Source organism: Drosophila ananassae, chromosome XL (genome assembly GCF_017639315.1).
Source record: "Drosophila ananassae strain 14024-0371.13 chromosome XL, ASM1763931v2, whole genome shotgun sequence".
NCBI classification, from domain to species: domain Eukaryota; kingdom Metazoa; phylum Arthropoda; class Insecta; order Diptera; family Drosophilidae; genus Drosophila; species Drosophila ananassae.
In genome coordinates, this window is record NC_057931.1 from 14,034,584 (window position 1) to 14,051,820 (window position 17,237).

At 49.2% G+C, this 17,237-nt stretch overlaps 2 protein-coding genes across 4 annotated transcripts in view; both read right to left on the reverse strand.

Annotated features, from left to right (window-relative positions):
• The window catches only part of LOC6502935 (nascent polypeptide-associated complex subunit alpha, muscle-specific form), a 56,465-nt gene extending 50,254 nt beyond the window's left edge, over positions 1 to 6,211 (reverse strand). Inside the window, exons 1-3 of one of the 3 annotated variants that reach the window (XM_044716924.1) lie at positions 6,128 to 6,211; positions 5,217 to 5,558; positions 51 to 3,381 (exon numbers count right to left, since the gene is read on the reverse strand). In XM_044716924.1, coding sequence (XP_044572859.1) covers positions 51 to 3,348 — 3,298 coding nt within the window. In that variant the 5' untranslated portion in view covers positions 3,349 to 3,381; positions 5,217 to 5,558; positions 6,128 to 6,211. Of the gene's footprint in view, positions 1 to 50; positions 3,382 to 5,216; positions 5,559 to 5,971 lie in introns of all 3 variants that reach the window. The other 2 variants (XM_044716921.1, XM_044716923.1) reach the window with 2 other exon arrangements.
• Positions 6,212 to 6,886: 675 nt separating this feature from the next.
• Positions 6,887 to 17,136, reverse strand: LOC6502933 (thyroid adenoma-associated protein homolog). Its single transcript, XM_001963528.4, has 7 exons — positions 16,930 to 17,136; positions 16,683 to 16,869; positions 16,346 to 16,618; positions 15,468 to 16,282; positions 13,140 to 15,403; positions 9,513 to 9,677; positions 6,887 to 9,451 (listed from the first exon to the last, which is right to left on the reverse strand). The coding sequence occupies exons 1-7, from the start codon at positions 17,036 to 17,038 to the stop codon at positions 8,081 to 8,083; spliced, it is 5,184 nt and encodes a 1,727-aa protein (XP_001963564.1). The 5' UTR covers positions 17,039 to 17,136; the 3' UTR covers positions 6,887 to 8,080.
• Positions 17,137 to 17,237: the final 101 nt, after the last annotated feature.

Here is a 17,237-nt window from a genome sequence, read left to right on the forward strand (position 1 = left end):
GAGGAGTGGGTGGGGGTGGGTTGGAGACATGGAGGACATTGGGTACTCACCTTCGCTGAGCCCGGAACTGGCGCCGGGCGGCAGCATGCTGGAGAGGGCGCTCAGAGGCGTGTAGGACTTGGGCGGCTCGACGGAGCCGGGGCGCAGGACCCGCTCCTCGGTGACGCTCGACTGGACGCGGTACTGCATCTTGCAGTAGGCCTCCTGGGCGGCGCCGTTGCTGGCGTTCACGTAGACGCCCGTGATGGTGACGTCCGTGTCCTGGACGATGACCACCGACGAGGAGGTCGGCCGGCTGCAGTCCTTGGCGTCCTTGGTGCTGGCCGCCGAGTCCCGGTAGCCCGTCGTGGTGATGGTGGTGTCCGTGTTGGTCTCCTTCGTCTCCTTGGAGTACTTCGAGTCGTTGCTCTCCTCGACGATGGTGTGCGTCTGGCTGGACATCTTGCCGGCGACCAGGTCCTTCGAGTCCTTTGCCTCGCTGTCCCTTTCGCGCTCTCGCTCCCGCTCCCGCTCTCGTTCTCGCTCGCGCTCTCGCTCCCGCTGAGATTCCTTCGAATCCTTGGGCTCCTTCGGCTCCTTCTTGATGTGGACGACGTCCTGGGCCCTCGCAGAGGACGCCGCGGAGTGGTAGGCCTTGCTGGAGGAGGCGGGCGGCATGGTGTCCAGCTCGTCGTAGCTCTCGAAGCTGGAGCAGTCGCTGGCCAGGTTCTTGTCCAGGTGGCGCTCCACCTCGTAGGTGGCCGCCACGATGGCGCTGGCGTTCAGGCTGGCCATCCGCTTCCTGGCCAGGATCCCCTTGTAGTCGCCGATCAGCTCCTCGGTGAAGGCGCTCTTCCGCTTCTTGGGCAGCTGCTTGGGCGGCTTCGGCTTCTCCTTCTCCTTCGGCTTCTCCTTCTCCGGCGGCTCCTCGTCGTCGCTCTCCTCCGCCGGCAGCACCTTCTTCTTCCTGCCCTTGGGGGCGGGCTCCGCCTTGGCGGGCGTCTTCTTGGCCCACTTCTTCTTCTTGGCCGGCGGCAGGGGCTGCACCAGCTGCATCTCCTCCACCTCGCTGTCGCTGTCGAACTCCCAGTGCTTGCCCACTCCCCGGCCCCCGGGCACGTAGCGCAGCTCCCGCCGTGGCTCCGCCGGCGGCGGCGAAGGTGGCGGTGCCGGGAGCGCGTCCTTCGACCCGGACGCGGGGGGCGGACTAACAGAGCCCTTGTCCCGGTCGTGGTGCGGCGAGTCCTTGTGGTTGTCGTCGTCGCTGCCGTCGACGGTCCGGATCCGGGGCGGCTGCTGGGTGGCCTTGGACAGGCCCAGCTCGTGGGCGGTCCGTGACTCGTTCTCGTAGAGGCACTGCACCTTCGCCAGGGCGTTCAGCGAGGCCATCCGGTGGCGCTTCGGTCCGCTGTAGGCGCTCAGCCGGCGCTCGTCCTCCGAGGAGCTGGTGTCCTGCGAGGAGTCCTCCTCCTTGGCTGCCTCCTTGGCCGCCGCTGCTGCGGCCGCCTTCCCCTTGGCGCCCCCCGGCCCTGGCCCCTGCTTTTTCTTGCGCCCCGGCGTCACGGGAGTGGGCGTGGGCGTGGCCATCTTGCGCTTCCCCTGCTTCTTGGCGGAGGGATTGGGGGCACTGGAGGTGCTGGCCTTGGCTGCTGGTTCGTTGATGGCTTCGCTCTTCGGAGTTTCCAGCTCCTTCTCCTTCTCCCTGTCCTTTTCCTTCTCCTTCTCCTTGTCCTTGTCCTTGATCTTCGGCTTGTCCTCCTTGTCCTCCGGCTTCTTCTCCTCCTTGGCCCTTGGGCTCTCGGGCTCCTCCTTCTTGTCCGGCACCTGCACGTGCGACCTGGCCTTCTCCTGGCGCTCCAGCTGCTTCAGGGGCTTGTTGTCCTCGTCGGAGAACTCGCGCAGCTCCTTCAGCGCCGGCAGCACCATCTTGATGGGCTCCTCGTCCTCGGAGCCGGACTTGAAGTCGTAGATGTCCTTGCAGGCGGCCGAGGGCGAGAACTTCTGGTGGTGGCCCGCCATCGTCGCCGGCATCCTGCCCTTCGATCCCGCCGAGGTCTTCGTGTACTTCACCTTGGGCCGCTGCTTGGCGGCGCCGCCAGGGGGCGGTGGTGGCTGTGGCTGCCCGGGCGGCACCCCCGCCTCGCCCCCTGTGGGTGTGGGAGTGGCTCGCGGCGTGGGCGTGGCTGTGGGCGTCGGCGTGGGGGTGGGGGTGGCAGTCGGCGTGGGAGTGGGAGTGGGAGTGGCCGTCGGCGTGGGCGTCGGAGTGGGCGTGATCACAATCTCCTCCAGCTCCATCAGCACCGGCTCCGTGTTCGAGTCCGGCAGGCGACTTCTTCCGGCCACCTCCTGTCCCGCTAGGGGCTTCTTGGGCTTGCCCACCTTGGGACCCGGCTTTGGAGGATCGGCCTTCTTGGCCGGCTCCGCCACTGGCAGGGGCTTCTTGACGGGATTCTTGCCGCTCACCTGGGGCTTGGCGGGCGGCGGAGCCGAGGACGTGGGGGTGGCTTGGGGAGCGGGAAGGGGCGTGGATTTCTTGCCCATCTGGGTGACCTTTTTTGATTTCATGTCCTCGGGAGCACTACTGCCTATTGCCGCCTGCTCCTGATCCCCCTTGGGAGGCCTCTCCTTCTCCCTCTCCTTGTCGGGCGGAGGCGGCGGCGGCGGCGGCTTCTCCTTGGCGGGCTCCGGGGAGGGGCGGACGCGCTTCACCGCCGGCATCTTGCCGGGATTCAGGCTGGCGATCACCTTGACGGCCGCCGCCCGCGACTTGGTCTTCACGTTCTCCGAGATGGAGGACTTGAGGACGCCCTCGTTGAGCCGCTCCTCGCCGTGGGTCAGCAGGTTGTCGAAGCCGTGGATCTTGATGTCCAGGTTCTTGAGCATCTTGTTGATGGCCCGCGCCTTGCCGTCCTCCAGACGCTCCTCGGCGGAGAGCCTGGGGTGGCTGGCGGAGGCTGCTGCGGAGGAGCTGCCGGCGGGCTTCCCGGCACTGGTGCTATTGCTTTCTGTGGCAGTGTGTGATCCGGATCCTGGTCCTGCTCCAGATCCAGACCCAGATCCAGATCCAGATCCCGATCCCGATCCCGATCCTGATCCTGATGCAGGATCCTTGTTGGGCTTCTTGGACTTCTTGTCCTCCGACTCGTCCGGAGGACTGTTGGAGGCAACTGTGGAAGCGAAAGCGGCGGCGGATGCGGAGGAGGAGGAGGAGGTGGTGGCGGGGGCCTTCCCCGCCAGCTTCCCGATTCGCTTCTTCCCCGTCGAGGCCGCTGCTGCTGCCGCTGCGGCCGCTGCTGCCGCCGCCGCTGCCGCAGTCGCCGTGGAGCGCTGCAGGCGCTCTCCGACGTTGGAGCGCTTCTTGGAGACCATTTTGTTTCTGTTTTTTTTTTTTCCGAAAAAGGGCTGCGCGGACGGAGGCACGTACGCACACGAGATAGAGATTAGTGATGGGCAGAGTGACAGGGAAGGGAGACAAATGGGGGGATGGCGTGAGCGCGATAAGAGAGAGAGAGAAGAGAGGGGGACCCCTCCCCAAGAGCACTTCACTTTCGATTTTTCCTCTTTCCGCTGCTCTTCTATTTCTGATACCCTGCAACCCTGGAGGAGGGCATTTCGGGCTTAATGACCTCTTCATTGAAGTAGGGGGCTAAGGCATGTCCTTCTGGCCATTTTTTTAAGAAATAATAATAGAAATTCTTATAATAGAATTCCTCTAAAATTAGAAAAAAAATATTAATTAAGAATAAGAATACAAACAGTTCCATCTCATCCTTTCCTACTCTAATCCTATCTTATTTGTTTCTTATTTATATCCTATTTTCATTCTTTTTTGTATCCTATTCCCATGGTATTCCTATCGCATTTCTATATTTCTATTTCTCTCCTATTCTTATCCTGTTTCTATCCTTTTCTTTACAACATCGATGGATTTCCGCCAAAATAGCGAATGTCGAAAAATCAAACTTTACATTAGAAGCTTACAGAAGAAGACCATAGTTTCCTAGAAAACTAAAGTATAGTATTAATTACTAAATAAATTTTTAATTTTAGCAAAACTGTAGGGTTTTAGCTACACTTTGAAAACAATTAATAACAATGTTTAATTAATATTTAAATTTTGGAAAAAATTAAAAACGATATTTTCGAGGAAATGCCTCGATATTCTCATCTTTCTCTCCAAATTCCTATCCTTTTCTCTATATTCCTATCCCATCCCACATCCTACATCCTAAATGTTAAGTTTTAGATCTATTTTGTGGTTCTTATTCTATTGTCAAAAACTAAACTCATTTAAAAACTAACTTAACCCACAAAATCCAACTTTTTTGGAGTTCCTCGCAACCAATGTTGCCAGATAGTCCCGAAAATGCATTTAGTCTGGAGATAAACCAATAACAGGACATCGGAATTAAAGGCCAAAAGAAACAAGTAACAAAACAAAGAGAAAAATAAGCATTTTCTGGCCTGATTTTGACTATTTTTTTATTTTCTTTTCCCATTTTCGGCCCAGTGATGGCCCTAATGATTTTTTTTTTTGAAAAAATTAAAAAGAAAACCATTTTAAAGAATATGGGTATTTTAAATTCATTTTCTTAAGAATACAGAAACAAATCTTTATAAATGTATTCTTATTTTATACTTTTTATTATTTTTTTTTGTATTTAATAAAAAATTATGGTATAAAAATGGTATATCTATTAAAAGTAAAACAATTACAAACACAATACTCTATTTTTACAGAAACTTTGCTAATAGTTTCCTAAAATTCACTCTAGAAGAATAATTTTAATGCCTAGGGTACAAAATATTCGATACAGCCGAGGAATGGTATTTCCTTTTCCTTTTTTTTCCAATTTAGTTCAAGTGGCGGCACGTGACAAACAATGGCAGCGCCAACTGCAGGATGCAGGAAAAGGAGGCGGGGCTCTGTGTCCTTTAAAGGGGCAGGATACCAGAATCGAAGACCTGTCAGTTGGGACATTAAGCCTTAAGATAATAGAGCTTCAGAAGACCCTGTTGTGTTGGAATTTAAAAAGAATTTCCTCACTTCCTCTTCCAAAGCTTCAAAAAATAAAAAAATTTTCAAAGTAACTTTCCAGATTCTTCTTCTTCTTTGAGAGTGATTTCTGGATTTTGGGGGAATCCCTTACTCTCGCGCTCTCTTGCTCTCTCTTTCTCTTTCTGTGTCGCACATTCCACAACCATGAACCGTTATACCGCCAAAAACAAAAACTCACCTCTCGCTTGCACGCTCAGTGGCACTCGCTCGCACTCACTGCTGGGCTGCTTCCGCTGCTGCTGCTGCTGCCGCTGCTGCAACCTTGACTGCAACTGCAACCGCGGCAGATGGGGCGTGCGGTGGTGGTGGTGGCAGGGCCAGCGGCGGGCACGTTGCACCGCCGGAAGGCCATCTGGCGGTCGGATCCGTCTCTGTTTTGATTTCTAGTTTGTGGCCGTCGCTGCGCCTAATTGCCGACTGCGGATAACTGTTTATTGTCGCTTCGCTTACTACTTTGTGTTTTGTTTGTCGCTCGCTACTTTGTGGCTGATTTGTTGTTATTGTCGATCGGCTGCGGCGCCTGCATAAACATAAACATAAACCATAAACATCAACATTTTACATTCATTTCGTCACAAAACCCGAATCCGAATCGCTTATACACACACACAGACGTGACAGCGGGAACATCAACAAAAGAAAACCCACTCGCTCCCTCTCGCTTGCTCTCTCTGTCTGGCTGCGCCTCTTGCTCGCTCGCTCACTCTCACTCCGCTTTTCCCGAATTTTCATTTACGATTTTGCAATTTTCACACTGGATTTACTACGGCCGGGCGACACTCGAATAGTGGGCGGAGGGCGGTTGGCCCCCTACACCTCCCAGCCCCCTGCTCACGCACACACACACACACACACACGGACACACTGCGTCCAGTCCATACAATTCCAATTACAATCCCAAGCGCTCTCGGCGCACTTAAAAAAGGGACAGACTTTTCCTATTGGACGCACCAGCGAATTGTTTATTATTTGGCGGAGGAGCCGCCAAGGCGCCAACTATACATTGTAATCTTTCACAGGGCAACCAAATCGGTTGATACACACTCAATAAACAAATCACAGGAAAAAAAAATAAATAAACCAACGCACACTATAAGCTAGTGGTGGAGACGCAGCCACTAGCGATGGCACCGTTCATGTGATCGGTTTCTGCATTGAAAGTTATCGATATATTTGGACTTAGGTATGGGAGCAAATCACTCTGTAAATAAAGCGTAATGTAAATGTAATGAATGTATGTATGTATGAAGCTATGTAACTATTTATTAATTTAAAAGTTTCAACTTTAAAGGGGTATATCTTGGTTTTTTGGTTTAAATTAATCAGACCTTTGAAAAAAATAATTTTTTTTTAATATGTATGCATTATTTCTAATGATTATGTATGAATGAATTGGAAAACGTAGTTTAGAAACATATTAATTATTACTTTCAAATTATGATAATAATATAGCTTCCAAATTATTATTTTTTATCATATCTTAAAAGAATGGAACACCAGGCCTAAAGAACAGCTTTTAATAAAAAAAACAAGGAAAGAAAGCCAACTTCCCCGATCCTGTTAAGGATCGTCCATTAATTATTATAATTATATGATGTTTGCGATATATTTTCGATCCAATATATAGTATATCATCCATTAAAGTGTCCGCATATTCCATATATATATAAATTTCCATAAAGTACAGGAGATGGAACAAAGTTCTAAAAAACTTCAATTGAATGAGTAGGCCATGAAAGTAATTTCAAAATATTTGGTATATAAGAGGGTTTCTCCTCCGCCCAGAATCAGTCCCTGCCTGCCTTCAAAGCAGTGAGGTTCTCACTTTATTCTTTTTATTTAATTTATTTATTTTTTTATTAATTATATTATTTTTCCTTTTATTTGGAGGAATAAGGAAAATATTTTGGACTTTCAAATAATTTCATGCTGAAGTCTTCCTGCTGATTTTCTTATTTTATTTAATTTTATTTTATTTCATTTATATTTCTTGCATTTGATCAGTTCCACTGCAGTGGGAAAAGAAGAAACTGCAGGTGAGATGCGAAGGGCTGCTGTTAGTCGAAGACTATACTACTGTCTTCGGGTACTCGAAGACTATACTACTGTCTTCGAGTAACAGCAGTCTTGCGAATCTTCTCTCCGGGTTCTTCTTTTTTTCTTGCAGTGGAACCTAATTCCCTCACGCTTTGGCTTCTCGCGGTTCTTATTTTAATTTTATTTTAATTTAATATTTTAATTTAACAATATTTACACATAAAATTGCCTTATACATTCTGGTTCCAACCATCCTGACATCTTCAGTTTCTTCTTATTTTTATTTCAATGGAACTTTATTGCTTCGGACTTGGGTATACTTCGAAAGATTATTTCATTTATCCACCTATTTTATTTTTGATTTATTCATTTTTTGATTCAGAGTGCAGAGGGCATATGATGCTCTGGTTTAATTATTTTATTCGTATTTTTATAATACTTTGAGCTCTATCGGAAAATATTCATGATATTTCCTTGTTGACTTTGTTTTAATTTAAATTTTATAAGTGCCTGTGCCCTTTAATTACTCTAATTTCTCTGTTTCAATTTATACTTTCAATCAATTTTCATCTTTCGGTGAAATGCAATTGTCTCATATGTCTTTTTAAAAACTATTTTTATTTTTATCATTCCCATGGAGTGTATATAATGATTATTATTATTTTTCTATTTAAAATCATAAAATAATCAGTATGTTCAGAGCGAAAAAAAATCAAGAATAATTTATTAAATATTTTAGATATATCCAACCATATCTCATTACCATTAAAAACCATTAATTAAAGCGAAAAAATTAACATCACAAATAGTGATTATTTCTTTTTTTTATTATATTTTCTCGGTCAGAAAGTAATGATTATTTTGTGGTTTTTTAAATAAAACTCATAATGATTACAGTCCCTGACTATTTATATTTGTTTATTCTTAAATATTTATATTTTTTGTATCAACCTATAAGTCCTTAAACTCGAGGAGTAGATGCTTCAAAGTGAGGTATTCTGGCGACTAATCCACCAAGTCGGAGGGCAGGCCCAGGGAATCGATGGTTTCCATGACTTCCTGGCAGGATGCGAAGCTCTCCCTGAAGGCAACGGCCACCTGGCAGAGGACCAGCAAGGACTCGCAATACAGATTGATTTCCTGCTTGTCGAAGACCTCCACTTCCGCGTCCAAGTCCGGAGACTGGTCCTCCTTATCCCTGAAGGCCACGAAGGGCTCGGAAATCAGGTGGAACAGGCGGGTCACAAACCCGGAGTCTGGAGCAGTTTCCGCCACATTCTGCAGCATGGACTTGAGGAATCTGGGAATGAGGACGCTGGGCAGGATGGCGTCCCCGTCGCCAGACTGTTCCACTACCAACTGCGCAGCTCTGTGGCGCACCCACTCGGCCTCGTCCAGCAGCAGGAGGAGCACCAGACGGGTGAAGCTGCCAATGATGTCCGGGTTGGAGCTTCTGACTATTTTCCCTCCTCCGCTCTCTCCCAGCAGGTGACACAGCTCGGCGGCCTGGAAGCGAAGGTAGTTCGGCTGGACGGGATCCACGAGGCGCAGGGCGTACTCCAGAATGGGCAGCCAGCTGGCCCACTCCAGGCTCCTCCCCTCTCCAATCAGGCGTTTCAGGGACAACACCAGTCCCGGGTGCTGCCAGCTGAAGCTGGTGTCCCTGCAGCGCTGCAGCAGCAGTTCCAGTTCCAGCCCCGGATCCCGAAGCAGAGGCTGCAGGGCAGTGAGTTGGGCATCCAGTTCGAGACTCCAATACCTTGGCGCGTCCAGCATTTTCAGGACGCAGGACCGCACTCTCCGGGACTCGTACAAACGCAGGGTGACTTCCTGGCGCTGGCCAGGACTGAGGGCGTTGTAGTACTTCCTTGTGTCGCTGGCAAAGTTGAAGTGATCCACGTCCTGGTCAGAGTCCTGGGAGCGCTGAAGGAGTACATAGAGCCAGAGTTCCACAGCCAAGGCGCCCGCATGGGAGTAATCCTCCCCCAGCTCCTCCAAATGGTGCACCAAGGCCTCCGTGTTGCCACTCAAGCGGCGGAGGTGGAGGCAGAGCACCTGGTAGCACCTGGTGGAGACACCCTGCTCGCCACACCGCCTAGATATGTCGGATTGGTCCAATTCCAGGAGGACGGAGGTGTCTTTGAGCAGGAATTCGTCCAGTTGGGTGGCCTCCTCCAGGATAACGGCCATCACATCGAGAAGGGCGCCGAAAACACAGGCGCTGAGCTGGAGGAAGGGAGCTGCCAAGGAGGCCAGGGTGTGCAGCTGCATCCTGGCCAGGGAAGGACTCGTCCACCGCACCAAGCGCTGCAGCTGGAGGAGCAGGAGCAGCCGGCCATGCCAGTGGTTGGCATTGAAATGAAGGGATTTCTGGAGCTGTTTGGGGAGAAAAGGTCGTGAGTTACTTGAATTAAGGAGGACAGTGCCGGAAACTCACCCTAAACTTCAGATGCAGGCCCTTCAGCTCCACCACAATGCGTCTGATCTCGGCCAGAGCCTGCTCCTGGCTGACAAAGTTGGCCACCACCAGGGCGGCTCTCTCGCGGGTCATCAGGTCGTGGGAGCGGCAGATCTTTAGCAGGAAAGGAACAAACTCGCTCAGCTGGAAGGAAGAGAATAAAAGGATATCAGGCCGATGGAAAGGATCTATAGAGGAGTATATAACATATACATTTTAGAATATACATACTATACATTTTAGACTGTATAAAATTCGATAAATCCTTTAGCCTAAGCTATATGCTATTATAAATCGAAGAATCTCTGCAGGGGAAGAGTCGAGCTATAACATCGAAGGTCTTAAAAGAAGTGGTATACTCTAGTAACATTTATAAATTTCAAGATGGATTTATAGAATCAATATTGATATTGATTGGAGAGAAATATTCGTTAGAAGGGAGTAGTGCCCTCCTCTGTGTCAGGTTCAAATATGTGGCGAAAGATATTTCTTTATTAAATCTTCTACAAAATCGAGGTAGTTCTTTCTTTAAAATGCATTCATGCCTAAGTTTCTAGTGGCAAGTCTTGGTATTTGACTTTTAAGCATTTCGAATCTATTAATGTCATCTTGAGGAGAAGTAGTACAATTTTTAGGAGATGTCTTTTTTTGAATGAACCTCTTGTAGTGTTCTGATGGCTTATTCCTATTATTATGTGACTGGACCTAAATATTTTTTTTAATTTAATTTAAATAGTCTTCAGCATTTTTGTAAATTTTTAAGAATTTAGGGAAGTTATGTGCTTGTTTAGCAGCGAAGTCTGATGGGTAATTGCCTGCAAAAGTGTCCTGATATCCATTTTAGAATTATTTTTGGATGTTGTTTTGAGAATAAAAGTTTTTATTTTTAAGGCTGAGTATATTTTAGCCAGAGCTCCATGAATAGCAGCTAATATAGCAGTGAAGATGAAGAGTAAAGGGCTAAAAGTGGAGTTTCTGTTTATGTAGTTATGCTGTGGAAGTCCCATGAACTGATTTTGATCCATCAGTATATAAGACATGGTCATTCTAGTATTCAACTCTATTTGATGAGGTCTTTGTGGCGCAGTTATATTTTGGGTTAATTAGCCATTTAATTATATTGAGTCGTCGGAAAATTTGAGTTGTCAGGCAGTCTATATAAAATATAATATGTATATAGACTCCTACCATCTGTATCTTTTGGAAATCGTTGGGCCGAGGCCGATTTTTAAAGGAATAGTTTGATATAAAAAGTATATTGTATGTTTAAGCTTCACATGTTTGTTTTCTACAAATGTCAAGGTGTTTCGAATTGTTACCGACTAATAAAAAATAAATTCATAAAATAGCCGAGCGGTAGACTTTTCGGCTAGTGTGTGGATTCGAGTTTTAATCAAGACTCGGGACATACACACTTTTCAATCCTGGTTCAGGGACTCAATAACTCGTTCATATAAAAAAAAATGAAAAAATAACAAATTTTTATGTCAATATATATCAATTAAAAATTGAAAATAAGAATAATTTTTAAACTTTTTTCGAAAAATTAAAAATAAGTTATTTTTTGAATTTTATTTTTAAATTCAAAATAAGAGTTATCTGTACATTTTTGTTATAAAAGTTCTTTTTTAATTAACCAATTTCAAAAAAAAAAAAAAAATTAAATGTTGGTGTTGCTGCGACACGAGTTCGAGCTAAAAGTGTCGACTAATAAACAATATAACTATTTCTTATTTTTTTAGTTAATATATTATATAATATGAATATAATATAGTCGCCCGAGTATACTGAGAGTGGCAGTGAGCGATTAAAATGCATAGATAAAAATAGTAGACAATTGCATAGATAAAAAATAAATCAAATATATATAAATGACAAAAAGACATGGTTTGTTCTTTTTTTTCTCTTCTTCCACATCAAGAAGATATAAAGTCCGAGATGTTTCCTTCCATTCATTACAAATATATGGACAAAATTAAAGACTTTGCTAAGGTTTGTTAAAGTAATAAGGAAATCTGCACAAAATTCAGAAGAAAGTCTACCGTGGTAATACAGACCCTTACCGTGGTCTTCGAGAACCATGAATTCGGATCACAAAAAAAAATTAAGATAAAATAAACAAATAATGAAATGAATAATGAAGATGATGATGTTCAATAAAGTTAAATACTTATTTTTGAACACAAACGACTCGGAAAGTAAGGAAAAGTTAAGAACGAGAGCCCATCATTCAGTTTGTGGTGGAAGCTAGTAGCGACCAACTTCTCATCAATTAAAATAAATTAAATAAAATAATAAAAAATAAGGATGCTGGGCTTCAATGCCGATCCACAGTAGACCAAAGCGTGAAGCATGGTCCATTGAAAAAAAAAAAGAAACTAATAATGTAGGGAAAGACTGCTGTTTCTTAGAGACCATTATATATAATTCTGAAGTCGAAAAAAAAAATTAAAATAAAATAAAAAATATATATTTATATAAAATAGGAAGAAGGAATAGGAACCCACTCATATTCAAAAATAAACTTAAGATTAAAATATAATTAAAATAAGAACCACGAGTAGCCAAAGCGTGAGGGAATTAGGTTCCACTGCAAGAAAAAAAAGAAGAAACCGGAGAAGAGATTCGCAAGACTGCTGTTACTCGAAGACAGTAGAATAGTCTTCGAGTACCCGAAGACAGTAGTATAGTCTTCGACTAACAGCAGCCCTTCGTATCTCACCTGCAGTTTCTTCTTTTCCCACTGCAGTGGAACTGATCAAATGCAAGAAATATAAATGAAATAAAATAAAATTAAATAAAATAAGAAAATCAGCAGGAAGACTTCAGCATGAAATTATTTGAAAGTCCAAAATATTTCCCTTATTCCTCAAATAAAGGGAAAAATAATAAAAATAAAAAGAATAAAGTGAGAACCTCACTGCTTTGAAGGCAGGCAGGGACTGATTCTGGGAGGAACAAAAGCCCTCTTATATACCAAATGTTTCGAAATTACTGCCAAGGCCTACTCATCGAAAGAAATCTTGCCATTTTTCGATGCAATTTTATTCCATCTCCCAATTATGGCACAAAGGAACCTTCGATCGCAAGATAATTTTTGTGCCAAATTGGAAGATTATTAATATATATTAATTATAAAAATATATATTTATATAAAATTAGTTACAGTATTAGACTCGCAAGAAAAGCTTGCAGTGAAATGGCGGATTATATTGTACGATATGTATCGGATGGGATAAATATCGAAAATATCGGATGGAATTGGCCCATCCTTAGGGGAATTTCAGAATTAGACTCAATTACTATATCTGCAGAATCAAAAAAATTTACGACATTTCTATGGCTATATCCTTTAGCTATAGCATATATCCGACCGATCCGACCGATCCTGCCTATTCCAGCTTATGCACTGCGAAGAAGAGAGGGATGTGGACACAGTTTGGAGTTGAAATCTTTCAAAGAAAGGGACTAGTTGGGGTGGAAAGAGTCAGGCGGACAGACGGACATCCCAACATCGAGTCAGGAGGGCATCCTGATCAAGAATATATATCCTTTAACTTTCCGGAGATCAAGGCTCTTCAAGGACATAAGAAAAAGAAAACTCACATTCAATGAGGACTCGGCTCCCTCCAAGGACGAAGGATACAGACGACTCAGCATGAGCAGCATGGCCTCCAGCTGGACGGTCTGACGGCGCTTCTCGTTGCCTCCCTCCCGGCCACCCTTCCTGTCCGCCATCTGATCCGCCTCGCGCTGCAGTCCGGCGTGGAAGTAGTCGAAGAGCTCCGGGTACCTGGTGAAGAATATCCGGCCCGTCATCCGGTTGCGGACATGCAGTTCGCCCGACTCCAGGCGGGCGCGTTCCACGCCGAAGACCCGCACCACCAGGGCGGCCAGTAGGAGGGTGGCGCAGTTGCGCTCCGCCCACTCCTCGGCCAGGAGGCTCTCCAGGGCGCAGCGGATGCCCCGGGCCACGAACTCGGTGACCAGTTCGGCGAGCTCGCTGCACCGGAAGAGGGCGCGCAGGATGTTGAGGGCGTGGCTGCGAGCGGTGACGCCGGCGGCGGTGGTGCTCCTCTCCTCGCACACCTCCAGGAGGCGCTGCATGCAGCGGTGGAGCGTGGCGTGCGTTCCCAGCTTGAGTTCCGTGCAGATCAGGGCCTGCAGCATGAAGGGCATCCCGGCACTGCGCCGGGTGGAGCACAACCGAGTCCTTTGCTCCTGCTGGTCGCTGTTCGCGTCCCCATCGCCACTGACCATCGACATGGCCTCGCTGACCCACTGGTTGGGCAGCTGGTTGAGACGCACTGCGTCACTGTGCCAGAACCGGCGGCAAAGCAGTTGGAAGCCCACGTAGGCCTGCTCGAAGGCGCCCCGATGCTTGGTCTCCGCCAGGAGGAGCAGGAACAGCTCGCCGATCTCCTCCAGCTGCTGGCTGCTCAGCAGGAAGCTGTTTTCCGACTGCTCCTTCTGCCTCTCCTCCTCCTCCAGCGGCGCCCGTTCCACCAGTTCGCCCAGGATCAGGGAGACCTCCTTGATGCTCCGCCAGGCGCAGAGCAGCACCATTTGCGGCGTGGTCTTCACCTGCTGCAGTACCTCGCTGGCCAGTCGCCGGCTCAGGACATTGGTGAGTGGCTGGTCGGTCTCGTGGTGGCGCGTCTCCGGCAGGTGCCCCTCCGGCGAGGCACTGCTCACCACCGGCAGGACCACCCGGCTCACTTCCAGGCAGATCGCCACCAGGTCCTGGACGTACTGCCTCCAAGCCGGCTCCTTGGCCAGGTGCTTGAGGTCCACCTGCTGGAGGAGATGCCGGCTGGCGAAGAGCAGCCCGTAAAGTGGGTTTAGCTTGGCGGCCTGGGCCAGGTCCTTTTGGGCGAGACTCAGTCCTCCTCTCAGGTACTCCAGGCACCACTGGAGCGCTGCATAGATCCTGGGTTCCTCGCTTATCCCCTGCGGAGGATGCGATGCTGGCAGTTCCTCCGCTACTTCCTGGACCCGGCAGTAGACCTGGAGCTGGTAGGCTCCCGTCACAGAGTCAGGCGGCCTCAGGGATAGGAGAAGCTCCATTATCTCCACTGGACTCAGATGCGACTTGACTTGCAGCTTCTCGAGAAGGCGAGCGGCCAGGACTTTGTTCTGCTCGTAGCTGTCGCCCAGGCAGAGCTCCAGGTTCCCCAAGGCCACCGATGGCAGCTCCTCCTCGCACTCCCGCAGCTCCAACTGCCGGCAGAGATCCACGCAGTCGCGGAGCAAGTGCAGCGACAGCCACCGCCGGCCGTAGTTCGCCGAAGGGAAGAGGTTCCGGGCGAGCAACTGCATCAGGCGCGAGAGCAGGTCCCGGAGCAGCTGCCCCGCCGGGCTGGGTCGCTTCTGGTGCTCCGCCAGGCCCAGGCGGATCCTCTGCAGGGCCTTCTGCAAGAGCCCGTATCCCAGCTGCCGGAGGTGGGCGCTGGGATTGTTGGCATTGTGCTTCAGGTACAGCTCGATGGCCTCCGCCTCTTCTCGGCTCAGGGGATCGCTTGGACGCGGCGTCTCCACCACGAAGCGCAGGGCCAGCAGTCGCGTGTGGTCGTCCAGTCCCAGCAGAGCCTGCTCCAGCTCGAGCTTCAGGCTCGAAAGGAACTCCTGCCGGCGCTTGCTGAGCTGCCGGACACTCAGGATGGCCGCCAGTTTGCTGCTCAGCGGCAGATGGCCGTCCTCCAGGAGCAGATTCACCAGAGCCGTCGGCTCCAGCTGCACCGCCTGGGTCATCAGGTGCTCCACGGCCGATCGTCGCTTCTCCGGGACCTGGAGCGCCTCCAGGAGCTGGGTGAACCACAGACGATGCCAGTTCTGGAAGGTTTGGGTCTTGTGGGCCGCCACCATCATGGCTAGGAGGGATCAGGGAGGAAGTTGGATCAAAATCAGTCAGTGACAAAGAATTCCACACATTACCTTTGAAAAGTGAGTCCACGCTGTCCTCGCAGCCGAGGAATCTGGGAAAGATCTCCTTCACCAGCGATGGGCACTGGTCCAGGGCCTCTGCCACGCCCACCACACCCACGAGCTGCTCCAGTGCCAGGCAGCTGGCTCCCAGGGAGGCGCTGTGCTCCTCGAACTGCCTGTAGACGACCTGGAAGAGCTCCACCTGGCCGGCGGCCTGGGCGTGCTGCAGGGTCTGCCGGAACAGGCCGCTGGACATGTGACGCACAGAGTCCGTGGGACTGGCTAGGTGCTGCAGCGCGAATCCCTGCAACTCCGGCAGGATGCTCCGGTAGAAGCCGGGATCAACATCCCCCAGGGACTTGGAGTAGATGAACAGGTGCTTGGAGAGATAGACCAGCAAGTTGCTCACGTTCCCCTCCCGCTGACCGACGGCCAGGACGGCCTGAAGTATGGACAGGGCGACGGGAGCGTGTTCCGGGTAATCCGAAGGCTGGAGCACCAGCAGGGCAGCCGTCTGGATGGGCAGATCCCGGGGCTCCGCCTCGGCACGGGCACAGTGCTCCAGATAGCCGGAGAAGCCGCCAGAGAGGCGCGCCAGGTGACCGATCAGCAGTCCAGCTATGGAACGGACGTCCCAGGGAGTGTCCACGTGGCGGGCCACCTTCTGGGCAATTGCGTCCGCTCTTCTTAGCAAAGCTTGCCAGGATTCATGGCCTAGTTCTGCACTCCACTCAGAGAGCAGGCTAACCAGGAAGCGCAAGACATTCTGGAGGTAGAGGTACAGCTCGTTGCGACGCGTGGGCGACAGTTCCAGCGAGGGATCACTGTACGTGATGAATGAGCTATGAATTAAGCGGGAAATGCCATCGTCAGGATTTCAAACTCACCTGATATCCTTCCAGTAACGCTCCAAGCCCAGGGGAAGTAGTGGCACCAATAATTCCAGGGATTCGCCCAGAATTTCGTGGCCATATGGAAAGTTCTGCAGGCAGGCGTTGGCGGAAACGAAGATGTCGTTGATGGAGTCGTGGCTCCTCAGCTCCAGGTCCTTGCCAATCAGGTCCTTGAGCGCCTGCAGAAGAGCCTTCAGCAGGGAGTCCTTTGTGTGGCCATGCTCCAGGTTTTGAACTTTTTTGTCCAATGCCTTGTCCGAAAAGAGCCTGGAAGGGATTAGGATTAATGTCGCTATTTAACCCGATATATTGGGGAAATCCGAATGCAAACCTGGTCAGTTGATTCCGCACAGCGTGCTTCAGGGGACTAACAAACAGGAGATCGGCCAGAAACAACTCCACCAGAGGAATCTTCTCCAGATGCAGATCCCTTTCCTTGTAAAATAGCTCCTTAACCGCCAGGACCTGTTCCGCACTGCTCTGGGCCTTGGCAAATAGCCTCACAAACTCATGGGAATCTAAAAAAGGATTGGTTTCATTTATTATTTTTAAATCAATTGATCCACGGTGATCCTCACCTGAACTCCAACGCTCCGGTAGGGGTACTAAGGCATCTCGGAGCTCCGCAAACCTCTTGGGATGGGCACACAGCTTCAGGGCAGCCACTCGCAGGTTCAAATCGTTCATTTTGTGTCCAGGAAAGGGGAATTTAAAGGAGAAACGGGGCAACACGCTTTCGCCCCCACACAAAACACAGGCGGTTAGAGGTGGCTAATCCCATTCATCGATAGTTCTGCAGAGCTATTCCCTGTGCCTGGACATCACTAGCCAACGTGCTTGTCTCTCATCTCTATAACGCTTCGAATTTTTGAGCGGGAGGTTTAAT